Source organism: Mustela nivalis (assembly GCF_964662115.1).
Source record: "Mustela nivalis genome assembly, chromosome: 1".
Taxonomy (NCBI): Eukaryota; Metazoa; Chordata; class Mammalia; order Carnivora; family Mustelidae; genus Mustela; species Mustela nivalis.
In genome coordinates this window covers 26,774,646-26,790,482 of record NC_139020.1, presented here as the reverse complement: position 1 = coordinate 26,790,482, position 15,837 = coordinate 26,774,646, and the positions used below count along the sequence as shown (strand labels likewise).

The 15,837-nt window shown below is 36.3% G+C and overlaps 1 protein-coding gene across 1 annotated transcript in view; it reads left to right on the top strand.

Annotated features, from left to right (window-relative positions):
* Positions 1–15,837, top strand: part of LOC309843691 (uncharacterized protein) — a 560,969-nt gene that overhangs the window by 20,515 nt on the left and 524,617 nt on the right. Inside the window, exon 2 of the mRNA XM_082689341.1 lies at positions 9,284–9,568. Within this exon, the coding sequence (XP_082545467.1) occupies positions 9,284–9,568 (285 nt within the window). The remainder of the gene's footprint in view (positions 1–9,283; positions 9,569–15,837) is intronic.

The following is a 15,837-nucleotide window of genomic DNA, read 5'->3' as shown; positions in this document are numbered from 1 at the left end:
CAGTTCACTGATCTTCTGGTCTATTGTTTCTAATATTTTATTAGATATAAATTTATTCTCTATTTCAGCAATTTCTATTGTAATCCCTTTTTAGTGGATGCCTTGTCTTTGGTGAAATTTTCCATGTTTCCTCTAATTTCATTAAAGTCAGTTATTTTTTTTTTAGGGCACCTGTTGATTCCATACCTGAATCAATTGTGGGTATGTCTCTGTTTTCTGTTTCTTTTTTTATTATTTCTTAGTAAATTTGTCCTGTATTTTTAAAAAAATGCATTGTAAGTTTTTATTGGATACAAGAAATTTGGGGTGAAAAATAGAATGATGGATCAACAAGGTGTGGTACAATGTTAGCTTTAGGGTTTACTATGTTTGTTATATTTTATTTTTACCCTTAAGCCCTTAGTTCTAGGTCATGGCTTGTAACCTCAGGATGAGCTCACACTCCCTAGGTGATGAACCATTAGAGGACTATATAGAAAGCTCAGAAAATTCTGTATCTTAGTGAGGTTTGAACTCCCATCTCTGTCTTACCAACAAAATGAGTTAATCACTCATTAACTCAAATAGATGTTCAGATTTTCAGTTTCCCAACTGCTGTTTCTGCTAAGTTTCTTGAATTCTTATGTTGCACATGTTCATACTGAGTCTGGATGTCAGTAAATAATTGGAGAGGTGATCACACATGGATTTTGAAACTCTTTTATCTATTATTTTTCCTCTCAGTCCTCATACCTCTCAAGATATGGTGCTTTCTCAGCTTTAACCTTGAATTCTATCTCCTTAGCCAGTAAGATTATTGTTTTCTGCTTTGGCTCAAATCTCCTGCAGCACACAGAAATACATATAAAGCAAAAGCTGGAGTGAATATGGACACCTCTTAGGATATGCTTCCTTTTTCTCAAGGATTATAGCATCTTATATAATATATTATATATATATATATATATAATATACACACATATATATAATTCCTATATATATTTGTCATACTCCAATGTTCTCAAAGAGTTAATTTTGGAATTCTGTTCAAATTTATAATTGTTTTTAGGAGGAGCATTTGTTTAATGTCAACTACTCTATCCACTGCCAGAACTAAAAGCTCCTGTACTAAGTGATTGGAAAGTCTGAAGTAATATGTCATGGTGTGAATCCATATTCATTTATTTTGCTGGGCAGATAGGGAACTATTTCTGGAAATGTGTGTTCTCTGATTCCAGAATATTTCCTTGATTATACCATTGATGATTTTCTTTCTTAATTATCTTTATCTCTCTTTCTATAAACTTCTCTATTATTTAAATTTGCACTTCCTGAAACTCTTTTCTAACTTTTTATTAGTTCCTCTTTTGTTATATATTTGTCTTTTTTTATACTTTGTGAAAGATTCTTCTCAAGCTTAGGTTCCAATTTCTTTTTAGTTTTCATTTTTATTGTCATGATTTTAAGTGAAATCTTGGTAACTTCTTTTTTTTTTCCCCCTTTGGTCATCCAGATTCTTTTTGTAACATCTTCTATCATTTCATAGATGTAATAGTTTTTCATTTTTCTTTGATGGTATTAATGATAATTTTTAAAAAATAGTCTTAGCACCTCCATTTTGCCTCTTTTTCTTGTTATTTTTTCCTAATTTCCAGGTTATATTGTTAATGTCCTCTAGATCTCATTTTCTACTTAAGATTAAGAGGTAAGGACTACAAAGTTGACTGAAGCTCTGAGTGCATGAATGAGGCTTATGAATGAGTGTCACTATATGTAATATGGCTGGTATAATTGTTGTATATATTACTTATATTATGCTTTTTGCTATAACATACTACCGTTAATAGAGCCAGTAGATCCAAAGTGTTCAACAACTGAAATACACATTTTCTGTAGATAATTAGGTTGGAAAGCATCCCTTCTACATACATTTAGTGCTCTAGAGAAACAGAGGCTTTGTCCTCTTTAATATATGATGTTCAAGGTAACACTGGAGGTCATCTACATTTCAAACACCTTAAAAGGGAAAATAACATAAAGAAGTTCTATGGCAAGGTTTTAAAGGCATGCCCAACCTAGAAGAAGTACACATTGATTCCACTCATATCCCATTACAGTCATTTTGCATATACATTAATGAGGTAATGGGAATTACAGTTTCTTGTATGACATCTGCCTCATCGGGACAAATCTATAATATGGAAGGCGATGATAATTTTTGTTGTATAGCTAACCATCACTTCTGCATTTTATGTTTATTTTATTGTTTCTTGCTAAGTCGGTTTGCTCAGAAAAGAAGATGCAGAAGCTAGGATTTTAAGAGTCAACCTAGTTAGGGAAGAAAATCATGTGGGGAGAGTCTCAATATCTAGAATGTATATATTGACTTAAATATTCTCTTTAGAGTATGAGAGCTCTAACCTCAACAGTGTCAACTCTGTTTTAGATAATGAAGCTCTAAATAATAAATCTTAAGTCTTCTGTTGTAGTGGGGGATTGGGAGTAGGGGAGTAATTTGCCCATAAACATGGAATAGAGGATGAGATGTTGGGATTTATTTTCTTTGTCAGTATATTCTAATCATTTTCTTAATCCTCCCCTTTCTATTGCCAGGTCTGAAGTATCTGGTTCTTCTGATTTTTGAAACTTTCTTGATAAGGTTTCTGGCTCTATCTATTGCTGGCTTAAGACCTGGTTCTCCTAGTCTGGGAAGTCAGTCATCAGTTATCCATCTTTCCAAATTTTGTTCTACTTTTCAAAATCTTGTCTTTCAAATTTTTGTTTTGTTTTCCTCCTTTGTTCTCTCTGCTACCCGCATAAAGAAAAACAAAAGAATACTTCTTCTGTAGTGTCCATAAGATGTTGAGTTCAAATTTGCCATTTTAGCCAGTAGTCCATGGTCATAATATTTTGAAATAATAAAAAAGTACATTTTTATCCCTGCAAGTCATATCTGCCATATTCCTCTATAGCCATTCAGACTCAGTGAAAGAGGATTTATGGATTCCACCTCATGAAGGAAGAAGACACGATGTAAAAGGAAATCTATCATATGAGAACAAAAAAACACCAATCTTTCTGAAGTGGGTGAGTGAGTGCAGGAAGAAGAAAACAAATGGAAGTGTTTATGTGTATGCCCTTGCTCTCCTTTCTCTGGGCTGAAGGTGCAAGGAGAGGTTTTTTGTTTTTTTTTTTTTTTTTTTTTTAATTTTTTTGTCAGAGAAAGAAAGAGCACACAAGCAGAGGGAGTGGCAGGCAAAGGAAGAGGTATGTTCCCTGGTGCACAAGGAGCCTGATGTGGAACTTGATCCCAGGGTCCTGGGATCATGACCTGAGCTAAAGGCAGACGCTTAACTGACTGAGCCACTCAGGCGCCCATGGAGAGTTTTTATTCAATATACCAGTAGATAAATTTGGTGATTCTATGGTGGAGGAGGGGAGACTTCTTCCCACGGCCACAGGGATTGTCTGGACATGCGTTGAGAAAGTTGTAATCTCCTTCGAATGCTCAGAGTCATGTTAAGATTCATGTCAGAACAACATGGAAGAGGTTCATTATGACGACACATTTTATAGAGGATCTAGACATTTCCACATGCCCTGATAGGTAAATGCAGTGAGATTGAGAGAATTAATTTTCAACAGAAGCCTGAAGCCTGAATTAAGATGCTACACAGCACAAGGATATTATGACCTGGGCAAAGTGATGAGATGTATGGACTTCAGTTTTGAGAACTAATGCAATGCTTCAAAACTCCCAGAAGGATCAGCTGCACTACCTCAGTGAACCTTACACAGGAGCCCAGAAATCAGACAAGGCACACATTCAAAGAATACACCATCGAGGACACAATTCTCATTTCTCAAAATCACAAGGTCTTCAAATCCATCTTTTCCCCATCATTTTGGAGAAAAACGACATTTACCTTAAAAAACTTCATTTACCCAAAAGATAGCACTTATTGGTTTCATATTGCTACTGTAACAAACTGACACAAATTTAGTGGTTTAAAACAACACAAATATATTATCTTATAGTTCCTGAGATTGGAAGTCCAAAATAGGTATCAGGCTAAAATCAAAGTATTGGCAGAGCTGTGTTCCTTTATCTTTCTTTCCAGCCTCTAAAGGCTGCCTTTCTTCCCTACTCACCTTAAAAGTGAACAGTGTTGAATCTCTCATACCATTCTTCTGTAGTCACATCTCTAACTCTTTTCTTATGCTTCCCTCTTCCACTTATAAGGACCCTTGTGGTTACTTTGGGCCACTGCAGATGATCTAGAATAATATCCCTATTTGAAGATTGGCTGGTTACCAACCTTAATTCCATCAGCAACTTTAGTTCCCCTTTGCCAGGTAAGGTAACATATTCATAGGTTCTGGGAATTAGTCTGTGGACATTTTTGGAGGGCCATTATTATGTCTCCCACAGGGGAAATAACTCAGAAGAGACTATTGAAACCATAAAAGAATGAGATAAGTTAGCAAATTTAATTTCCCCTCCCCATCCCTAATTACCCAATGGGATGGGCGTATGGAGAAAATTTGATCACTTTTAAAGTAGAAAAACCTTGTTCCCTTTGCACATCAGTCTTGTAGAGTGAAAAAATGTTTTACTTCACTGCATGTAGATTACGAGATATAATTTGATAACTTTTTTATTAATCACAGATTTAATATAATTCTGGCTTTCTGTCATGGCTTGAGTGGAATGTTTCTCTCTTATTCATCCTGGATGCTAAAAACAATTTTTATGTAGATGAAAACCGTTACCCAAAGACAGATAATTCTAGATTCTTGGTGACAACTTCCCATATGAAAGGTTTTCATTTTCCTTTTCAAGTTTTCTGCTATTCCTTCTGTATAGAATAACCAATAATAGTAATTATAGAACATCATGTTAACAGTGGGTAAAACCTATAATGGTTTTTCTAATAGAATATTTCTCTTTAGGTGATTAATATGGTTGAAGTTTTTCTGTTCCATTGGGTACTTAAATGTCACAATTTATTATGGGTCTTTTTTCCCCATGTAGTACACCTTTAATAAACAATCTTAATTGAAACAACTGGAAACTTTGCAAATGAAACAAGTTGTAAGTGTTCTATTCCACAAGTGATGCACTGCTAACTTTTTTGAGGTAATATGAATGAGAGCAATCACAGCTATGCTCTAAAAAGTATCCTTTAGAAAGAGATTCACGCACTGGGTAACCCAAAAGTGGCAGCTTTGAAAATCCTAGGATTCTCATATCTTATAAAGATGGTGATTATGAAAAAGTTCAAGAATTCTTTTTTTTTTTTTGAATCCTAAAATATAGATACTGAAATTTTAAGCAGTGAGTTTGTGGGCACAAAAGCAGCCAGATATTGAGTTATTGTGATGATTAATTGCATCTTGTTTTGTCATCTGGATACTTGTCATTGCGTAGACAGAGACATAAACAGTGGTTTCTTGATGTTGATTATACTATGAATAATTTCCACACTTCTTAAAGTGGCTTAAGATTTTTTTTAAAGAATGAGTCACATCAGGAGACTGACAAGTTGCTTTTTAATTTATTGTTTTTGCATCTCTCTCCAAGTTGGCTCTGCCTACAGAATGCATTGGATTATTTTTAAAGTTAATGTGATTGGCTGCTATCTTACATTCTTACAGCCAATTTGTGCTGACTCGACTCTTTTGATGAGATCATCATGATTATAAGTCTAAGGTTATGCTTTTGATCTTTATAAAGAAGTTTGGTTACTTCCATCCTGGGAACACAGATGGCACTCATATTTCTCCATACACTTATTTAATAAATGCATGTCTTTGATCTTATGGGAAGACACCATAAATTCCTTATCTTTAGTAAACCTCAACCAATTATAAATGTCCTAACAGCAGATCAGAACTGTATTTAAAGTATGGTAGCATGATGAGTGGAAGTACACTAACTAATTACTAATTTTCTTTGGATGTCATGTCTAAAATTAATGGTTTGAATTTTTAAGATATATCAAAGGTCTAAGTTCTCTAGCAAAATGATTTCAAATAAAATTTTATTGCAAAACTATTTTGGTTTGAGTAGTATATTAAAATATTACAACTGCATTTTGTGTTTGGGGTATGAGAACAGTAAATCCTAGAGCTAAAATGCTATGAAAAATACAATGTTGTTTTCTAATACATCTAATTATTCAAACTATGAGAGAATGTTATAGTAGGAAGTGGGAAGCCTAACTTGCCAGGCTTAATGTATTATGGTACTAAGGAGGCTTTCTTTTTTTTTTTTTCAGGGTTCATTGTTTACAAATCCCTATTTGTTTAAGGAGGTCAGATATAGACCATCCATTAATCTTATTATAAAATTATTATATTCATCAAAATACTTTGTATTGCAGTGAATTTCTAAGCACATTTTATGTGCTAGTGGAATCTAAATATATGTAAGTTCATTAATAGTATGAGTTTATCCTGTTTTAAATTTACTTAGTGAAATGGACCACCAGAAATTAAGTGTTATCTTTTTGATTTTCTTAACGCTTTTTTGTACAATGCCAGATCAAAGAACTGAGATGACTAAGTAGAAAACTTGAACATTTTTGTAGAAAAATAGAACAGTCATGGTTGTATATATGTGTATTTGTGTGTGTGTGTGTGTGTGTGTGTGTGTGCTTGAGAGAAAGAGAGAGAGAGATGGAGACAAGGCATACATTTCTTAATTTGATTACCAGTAAAATTTTTTGTGACTTACTTGAAGATTTAGATAAACTGGACTTTGATAGATTTAGAAAAACTGGTCTTTGGTAGAAAAACCATCAAGAAGGTGAGGCAAATAGCTTCTTAGGTTTTACTGCAATCACCTAGGAAAGGAGTATCATGCATTATGTATAAGTAACTAATTTACATCTTTGATTTCTGGTGTTTTGATTTCAATATATGTAGTAGTCCAGGAATCAAAAATGTAGTATTTTCTTATATCACTTGTGTTTCTTATAATTGAATTTTGTGATCTCTTATTGGTCTAGTTTGGATTTTGCCTTACTCATCCTTCTTACTGAACCTTAATTTTTTGGAAAGTATTGATAGAAGAACTGAATTTTTAAAAAATGCTTATACAAGGAAAAATCAATTTGAATGTATTTTATAATACAAATACTTCTAATATTAATCAAAGAACTATCAATTGATAGAAATAACATTGGGATCCTTTCTCTCTAGCATGGGTGAACTATGAGTTATATGCATGTATCTATGTGGATATACTCTTTCTCCTCATGTTCCTCCTATACTGATGAATTCCATTCCTGATTTGAGAATCATGAGCTGAAAATCAAAATACACCCATAAACATCGGTAGACATCGGTGAAATTCCACCTTAGGAAATAATCAATGCTTAAAGCTTAGCATTCTGATTTGGAACAGGAAATATATAAGTCATGAAATAATAAGAAAATTCAGAGCTGCTGAGCACATCCCATTTTTATGATATTCTAAGTAGCCATAAAAGAAAATGTAATTTTATTTACCTGCAAAGACCCGAGCCAGAAATCTCCATTTCAAAATGCTTATTTCTTTACAGTGTGGCTGAATGGCCATGAACAATGCATATCAGTTTTACTTTCTAAGTTTATTATACTTACACATATTTTGGTAAGCTGTCTACCCAGATCCTTTATTACACAATGAGGTAACCCCCCAATGAAACCCCAAATATCTTCTCTTCCTGGTCATCATACACTGCCATTCTTCCCCTAGAAATTAGTACACTCTGTCTGCTGGCTCCTGTCTTTTCATCTCCTGCTGCGGAATCAGCGATCATAACAGCTATTCTGTTCATGAATATGTAAATGCAACATGCATAGAATAAAAAAAAAAAAAATTAGCGGGCGGTTCCCCCTGCAGACTGTTCCAACTCTGTTTAACTAATACACAAAAAGCAGAGATTTGGTATTTCACCCATTTTGAGTCAGTGTAGCAAGGCATGCTCTAATTATGCAACATGAAATCCCTAAATGAGACATACGTAGATGCGCATGATAGTTGGTCTCTTAGTAAATCGGCATCTATGCACGGCTAAGGCGATGCGTGCAGATTCCCTTATTACTTCATTCTGATGCTTAGTGATAAGGGGAAAATGCCTTAGGTCCTCAGTAACCTTTTATTTGCTGACTAGGTCCCACTTCCGTACCTCTCCCCCAATATACGACTAAAATAATGTTTAAATTACCCGTGGACACACACATGTATATATGCATACACACGCATGCAAACACACACACACATACACACACACAAATATATGCACACACACTCTTCTCTTTCGAGGGGAGACATGATGACTGTATCCGCCGAAGTATTCTGGAGGAAACATCAAGCTCTGGGAAGGAACTAATTGGGGGATTTTATTATTGAAATAAGCAAGCATGTTCATGCATATTTTGACGGCGTGCATGCCTATGCGCCACCCTGTGCTGCTGTTGCCGCTCGTGCGCGGTAATTAGGTGGCCATAATTACGGGGAAGTAAAGGCAGCCTCACTGATAATTTCACAGTGAATATTAAAGACATATGTGCCTTCCAGTGTACAATAAATGAACCTGAACTGCTCTCAGGGGCTAGGAGGACAGTGTGGCCAATGCACCTATTGTGTCCCTGCTGCAGAAAGGAGCCTGCCGATTGGCCACTGTCTGCAGCACATAGCACGGGCTGGTTATAAAGGACTTGTCTAGGGGAGAGCCTGTAGGTACTCCATTGTCTGGTAAAGTTCATATGACTGCATTCTTTTTTGCAAGGGGGGTGGAGGGAGAGCGGGGAAGGAGGGGGTGTCAGCTCAACTGTAAAAGCTGCACAGATTTGTTCTTTCTCTCTCTCTCTCTGCCTCTCCATAGATCGTTTCTGTTTCATGCCCTGTCTCATTTCGCATAGCTAAAAAAATAATGCTAATTAAGATCCCTTGTCTTCACCTGAAAATAATGACTCGGATATAATTAGAAATCTGGCGAGAGTTTAAAATTCTGGTAGAGGACCAAAACCATCAGTTACGGTGCTTAGGAGGGAAATGAAGAATTATTTTTCTGTAATCAAGGTAAACATGGGAGGAGGGGGGTTCCCCCCTATCTTTTTTTAAACCAATTTTAACCAATGGTGTTCTACTGCAGATGAGAGGATACTGTATTTCAAAAACTATTTTAGCCATCAGATTGAAAGGACACAAATCAGTAGCAATAGAAGCCTTCTTAATCCTCCTTAGGATGCAATTCAGATGAAAGAACTGCCTTTTTTTTTTTTTTTTTCTTTTTGTATGTGTGTGTTATAGATGGATCTGAGAACGCTGTCTGGGCTTGGTGCCAAGCGCTGGTATTTCATAGCAGCGACCGCCTCACAGACGAGCTGTGGGAAGCAGGAGGGAGACTCTCTCTTAGGGTGCCACTACTATGGAGACACAGCTGGGCTGAACAAGATTTGCTTCAAACGACAACAAGAGAGACAGAAAGTATTTGGTTCAACCGCTGCCCAAGCAGGCAGGCACCAGAAGAGCTAGCAGCCAATCCGGCCATGCTCGAAGCCAGCTCTGCGGCTCAGCCAATCAGTGACATCACTGGTGAGAAACTCATTTACATCATGCAGTAATGAACTTTGTTTAACATAGCCTCCCCCCTTTCCTGTTACCCCAACCCTTCCCCATATTAGGTCCTTCCATTAATTATTCTGGTGGCATAATTTAAACCTCTATGCAAAAATGTGGCTACATTCTCTCTGATAGCTTCTACCTTTCCTCCCACCCCGCCCGTTGGTGTCTGCTGTCACTGAAAGTGATTCTGGGTACGATTCTGTTTTGTTTTGACCTTGCAAAATTATCATCTCTTTCTTAAAAAAAAAAAAAGTCAGAAAAAAATTAAACCTTTGTTTATTTTATCTGCCTGCGCTCCCTCCCTTACGAACAGCATGCATTTTGCAAGTTGGGATTCGGAATTGTGCAAGGTAATAGAGAATAAGAGAGTGCATTGGCATGGAACTTGCAGTTTTCCCAAGCAGCCTGCATCTTCGAGCTTCCTTTAATGCGTTCAGATTTTGTGCTGCAGTGGCCATTTTACATATAGTGTTTTAGCCCAAAAGCACTTATGTGCATCTGTCACATGGAGGAAAGTTCACTCTTGTTATATTTCATTCTTCACTGCGTTCAGCCAACATGTCATTTTATTAATGAATAGAACTGAGGTCATTTCTGGACAAATCTCTCTCTTCCCATCCCAGCACAATGCACCTGATTTGCATCCATTTACTAGAAAAACTGAATACAAGAATCAGCTTGAAAAGAAGTTAAGGGACCAGCTTACATATTATTTTAGAATATGTCGCAGCATTTGTGTTTTAGGATGTGTAATATTGAACATCTGCCTTAGGGTTTCTGTAAAAATGCCTGATCTCCGTTCTCAGTATAATACCTTTAACTAATTTATCAGCTTGTTACATAACTAAAATAGACCAAATGAAATGATATTCACGAATGACTTCATTTGTCAGCAGAAAACCTCCGGAAACATAATTTTGTCTCTTCCTGTACATTTGTATTTGGTTTGTCAGAGATAAACTTATTTTTCATCTAGATAACTTAAAAAGGCTGGAACGTGTGGCATGTGAAGATTTTCAGGTTGCTTTAGAGAATCCCAAGGAGCGGAAACTGGGTCACACTTGAATGCGATTTGTCTTAAGCCATATCTTTATTGCATATTGGCATTAAAGGGATACAGTTTTCTGGCAGAGAAGGTAAAGTTACATTGTCTTCTTTTTTTAAAGAGTATTCTGAATATAATTATTCAAAGACATGGAATTTTTAAAACATCGACAAGGATTTCATAACAGTGCATGATTCGTTTAAGAAGCTTAAAGAGCACAATGATAGGCATAGACACTTTTTAAAGCATATGAAGGATTTAGGCGCTAAACCACAGCCCTTTTAATTCATGAGGCATTCCATCATCCCATCATCAGTATTCAGGGAGCGACTGTCCTGAATCAGTCATGAGCTCCCCTGCTGCAGATCCTGTAATTTGAATCATGTGTAATAATATATTATCCTACTGGGGGCCTTCTTTCAGTAGGAGAATGGTTTATACATTCTGCTATAAGAGAACTTTTGGCTCCTAGCCGACTCACAGCCATTACTCACATAGGCAATCATGATCATCTTCCTTAAGGAGTAACATCTGCACGACCTCCTGAGCCAAAAATCTGCAACCTCCCCCACATTCTGAATTACGATTTCTTGGAACTGGGAACACTTGACAAAACTGAAGTAGAAAAATGGAAGGTTTAGGGGAATGGATCACAGTCTTATTGAGTGTGCCATGTGGCAAAAGTGCAAGCTCCCATTCCTTCGAGATGATGGACGAGGGTGGGGCAAGGGGGCCCAAAATAGACCTCGATGTGTTTGTTGGAGTTTTAGACACAAGCTGAAAGGTAATGTGTTCCAGGGAGCCATGGCTGCCTGTGTGTGTTTCTCTGGACATCCTCACAAGGTCCTGCAAAGGGTGTGGCGATACGAGGGATTAATGGAGGGTGTGGATGGTTGTGAACACAGGGAAAGCTTGTCTCACCTTGGGAAGGAAGCGATGGGATCTAGCAGGAACCATCTGATGTGGGAGTTAACGGCTCAGGGAATGGCTTTGATTCTCTCTTGTTCTGACTTGGAACAGATCACGTAATTGCTCTGTTTTTCCTTATCTGTAGAAGTTAAATATACTGCCAGCAATAGAGATATTCTCTGTGTGTGGAATATTCCTCCCCCTCTATTTTTTAAACATCTGAAATCCTTCTCTGCTTCAAGACGAGATGCAGTGTTCCCTCGTCAGTGAAATCTTTTCGGATCATCATGGCCGAATGATGAAGGCATCATTCTCTTTGTGTCTCCATTTCTGTCTGTGTGGCAGTGAGCATTGCTCTGGGGCCACATGTGTGCATATCTTTGTCACTAGACTGAGAGCCCCTTGGGGACAGAGACCATGTTGAATTCACCCTGCACCCTCTGCTCTAAGAATAATGAATTATGCTCCTAAGTTTTGAATCAGTGATCTAATTAATGAGTAAAAGGTTCATTGTAAGTTGTGATGGGAGTGTTTACACATTTCAAGGGTTGCTATTGCTGTTGTCAACTCTTACAGCCAGGTAGAGGCTGATATCAGTTTTGTCTTATCATTGTTATGCCTTTCATTGCATGGGTCCTATATTATCATGCTCAGAATAAGTGGTTGCTGCATCATGTAAATAACCAATTACAGGGAATTGTAAATTCCCAATTTACCAGATACGGAATTAAGCCAACTTGGTTTGGTGTTTTAAAACTAAAATATAACTGAAATGGAAGTAAATTAATTGCCAAAGCAGTCATGATAAGCAAATTATAGTATCAAGCTCTACTGTTAATGATATGGAAGAATTAATTACTTGGAAGAGGTAAGCAATTAATGTTGGGTGTTGAAATGCTCTATAAAGCATAATAAATTAGGGAATATGGACTCCTGAGTCGTATTCCCAGTGCTATAATTAAGATATGTATTTTTAAACTGTAAACTAGTAAAACAGTCTTTAAGAGAGTATTTCTAGATGCACCTGATATAATCTGATGATACCAAAATATGGTTTTGGTTTAATGCTGCTCATTTACGTTTATACTTTTGACTACTCTACTACTGCTAAGTAGAGATTAATTTCTTTGCAAACAGTGATATTCTTATTAAGATGTTCACAAGTTGTGCTTAGAATTTTAAGATCCTATTTCAGACTCTTTTCCCAGTACATGTTATGAGATGGGGATGAAGTAGTCAGAAAATATATACATCTTTACTTTTTATATATGGGAGAACAGAAATTTAAGTACTGGAAATTGGCTAGCCTTAAGTCCATGTTTTATACAGGTCTTAAAGAGGAAAAGTCTCTTGCCCAAGACTATGTTCTATCAAGTTCCTCAGAACAGCTGAGACTGGCATCCAGAATTCAGAATGACTAGTTCAATATTCTTTCCACTCCATCAAATAATCTTTACTTTTAAAATCAGCTAGTTAAAATTATATAATTTTATAATGCTAACATAAATTAAGCCCACTGTAATTCACTGTGAGTGTATAGTATTTTTTTAAATATTTCATTTATTTATTTAACAGATCACAAGCAGGCAGAGAGGCAGGCAGAGAGAGGGGAGGCAGGCTCCCTGCAGGGCAGAGAGCCCGATGCGGGGCTCAATCTCAGGACCCTGGGATCATGACCTGAGCCCAAGGCAGAGGCTTTAACCCACTGAGCCACCCTGGCACCTCTGAGTATATAGTATTCTTATTTAAGGTTGAAAACAAGGAGACTAAAACTTATTGAGGTGTATTTTTTCTACCACCCTACGAGAATCTAATTAACTACTAATAAATCACCACTTATGTTAGTATTCTTTAAAATAATTTTGGTTTTGGGGCGCCTGGGTGGCTCAGTGGGTTAAAGCCTCTGCCTTCCACTCAGGTCATGATCCAGGGTCCTGGGATCAAGCCCCACATCGGGTTCTCTGTTCAGCAGGGAGCCTGCTTCCCCCTCCGTATCTGCCTGCTACTCTGCCTACTTGTGACCTCTGTCAAATAAATAAATAAAATCTAAAAAAAATAATAATTTTGGTTTTGATGAAGATAAATGGAAACCTCATATCTGGGTTCACTTTGCAGTGGCTTTGAATTCAATTTAACATGAATATTGTATCTTAAATTATAGGACTGGTTAAATACGATTTGGGTAGGGCCAGTTTGTACCTTGTTTTTGTCATTGTTGTTGTTCTTGTTGCTTTTAACCAATGAATTGAACTATTATTGCTGACCTTCCCCTCCCCACTTTTGTCCTGCTGAAATCTTCAGGTATCTCAATGAATGTATTTCCTTTCATCCCAGTATTTAAAAATAGAATCCTGAATCTCATAAATATATGAGATGAGCTGTGCCTTCTTAAGGAACAAATGTTTCTCAAAGACAAGAAAAGTAATAGGAGTCTATTCCGCTTCTTCTGTTCAGGCAATGATATTTAAGCTATCTCATCATTTGAGACATGGTAACTAAAAGCCATTTGCATCTGAATGTTATTGTCTTTTCTAAATTTATTTAAGTAGTGATAAGTAAGATAAAACTAAGGTGACAGTTCCCTTTACATGGACAGTTTTCATAAGATGATCCTATGATTCTTATTCTAAAATGAACTCTTGAATTATAAAAGCAGGAGTAAATATTGGGACCTATGCTTGTACAATAAAACTATGAGGTCTGTGATTGAAAATCACCTATTTGTAAGATGGAAAAAAAACAGATAAACCTGACCTACACAGTTTTCATATTCAAGCAATTCTCCCTACTTAAACCTCTAGACATGTTCAATGTTAAGAACAGTTATCAAGTACATTTAGGAAGTTAATGAGTATTTTCATGACGTTGATGATCACAGGTCTTACTGTTACTGAACAGTGACCCTGCTCTTGTTGCTGGCACAAGAGGAGGAACAAAATGTTATGGGTTATGGGGACAAGTTATATGCCATGCTACACTATGTACTATGCAGGCGTTATTTCATTTAATTCTCAAATCAGTCTTTTGGTATTATCTTTATTTTACAGATGAAGAAACAGTTTCGGAAAGTTGAGCAACTTATCAAAGTCGCATGACTAAATAGCAGCAAAGCTGGGATTCAAAGCAAAGATTCTCACTTGAGAACCCATATTCTTAAGCATTGTAGGAAGTTGAATAATCACTACATGTGATTTTGTGTTTGACTGTGGGAACAGAATGTTTTTTCTTATTCTACATCCATAAAGAGTTTCTCTGGTCCATTGTGTTAGATATGCATATATGTTTTCCCCTCAATATTTTATAAATCTGTTTCAAAGCTATTGACCTAGATGTAATATCTAGATAAATATTTTCCTTATATTTTTGTATTTATACAATAATTCAGATCACTTAAGGTAATGCATACAAAAGCAATTTCAGAGTAGTTAAGTACCATATAAATGGAAGGTCATGATTTTATCAAAATGCCTTCGTAACTGAATTACTTAAAATGATTATTAGGCTAAATGTTTCCGTTTCCTCTATCCTCTAGATATATTACCCATTGAATATGTCACCTATTTTATGAGAAAATTAATACTTATTGATTTGGCAATTGCAGAATGTCACAGTGTCACTAGATCCTGACTATCCAGATATTTGAGGTATCTCCACATCCTCAGTCCTGTTTATACATTTTGTGTCCAACCCACTGCAACCCATGGGATGCTAAAAGAGAAGAATCTGGCAGCCATCATTTACGAAAAATCCCAATGCCTATTGTTAGATTTTCTAGTTTTTAACCTAGGGGTCAGCCCTAAGGGATAGAGTCAACAAGTTGTGGAATTTAACAGAATTGGTTTAATTTAGTGAAGGCAAAGGAGAAAACAGAAGTGTGGTTAGTTTCTTCCCTTTCCATATGAATCCTTGTCCAGTGTCTTCCTCAATTTTCTGACTATTTCTTTCTCAAACGTGTCATGCCCTTACCACATGAGAGAAACTTCAGGCAGTAGACCTAGACTCTTGAACTTCAGTTCAGCATTGTTTTTGATGTTTATTATGGAAATGTCACATACCAATACATATTAGTATATAATTAAAGTGTTTAGTCTTGAAACATAATTTACGGACTCATCTCCTCAAAAATGTTAGAAAAGCAATAGGCTTGAGCCCTGAGATTCTTATTTGAATTTACCTTTATCTGTGGTTCTTCTGTGATCTTGATACATAGAACTCAAGAGAATGTTCTCGTTGGAAGGTCTAAGAAAGGAAGGCTGAAGAAACTCTATCTATGTGCTCAGAAGAC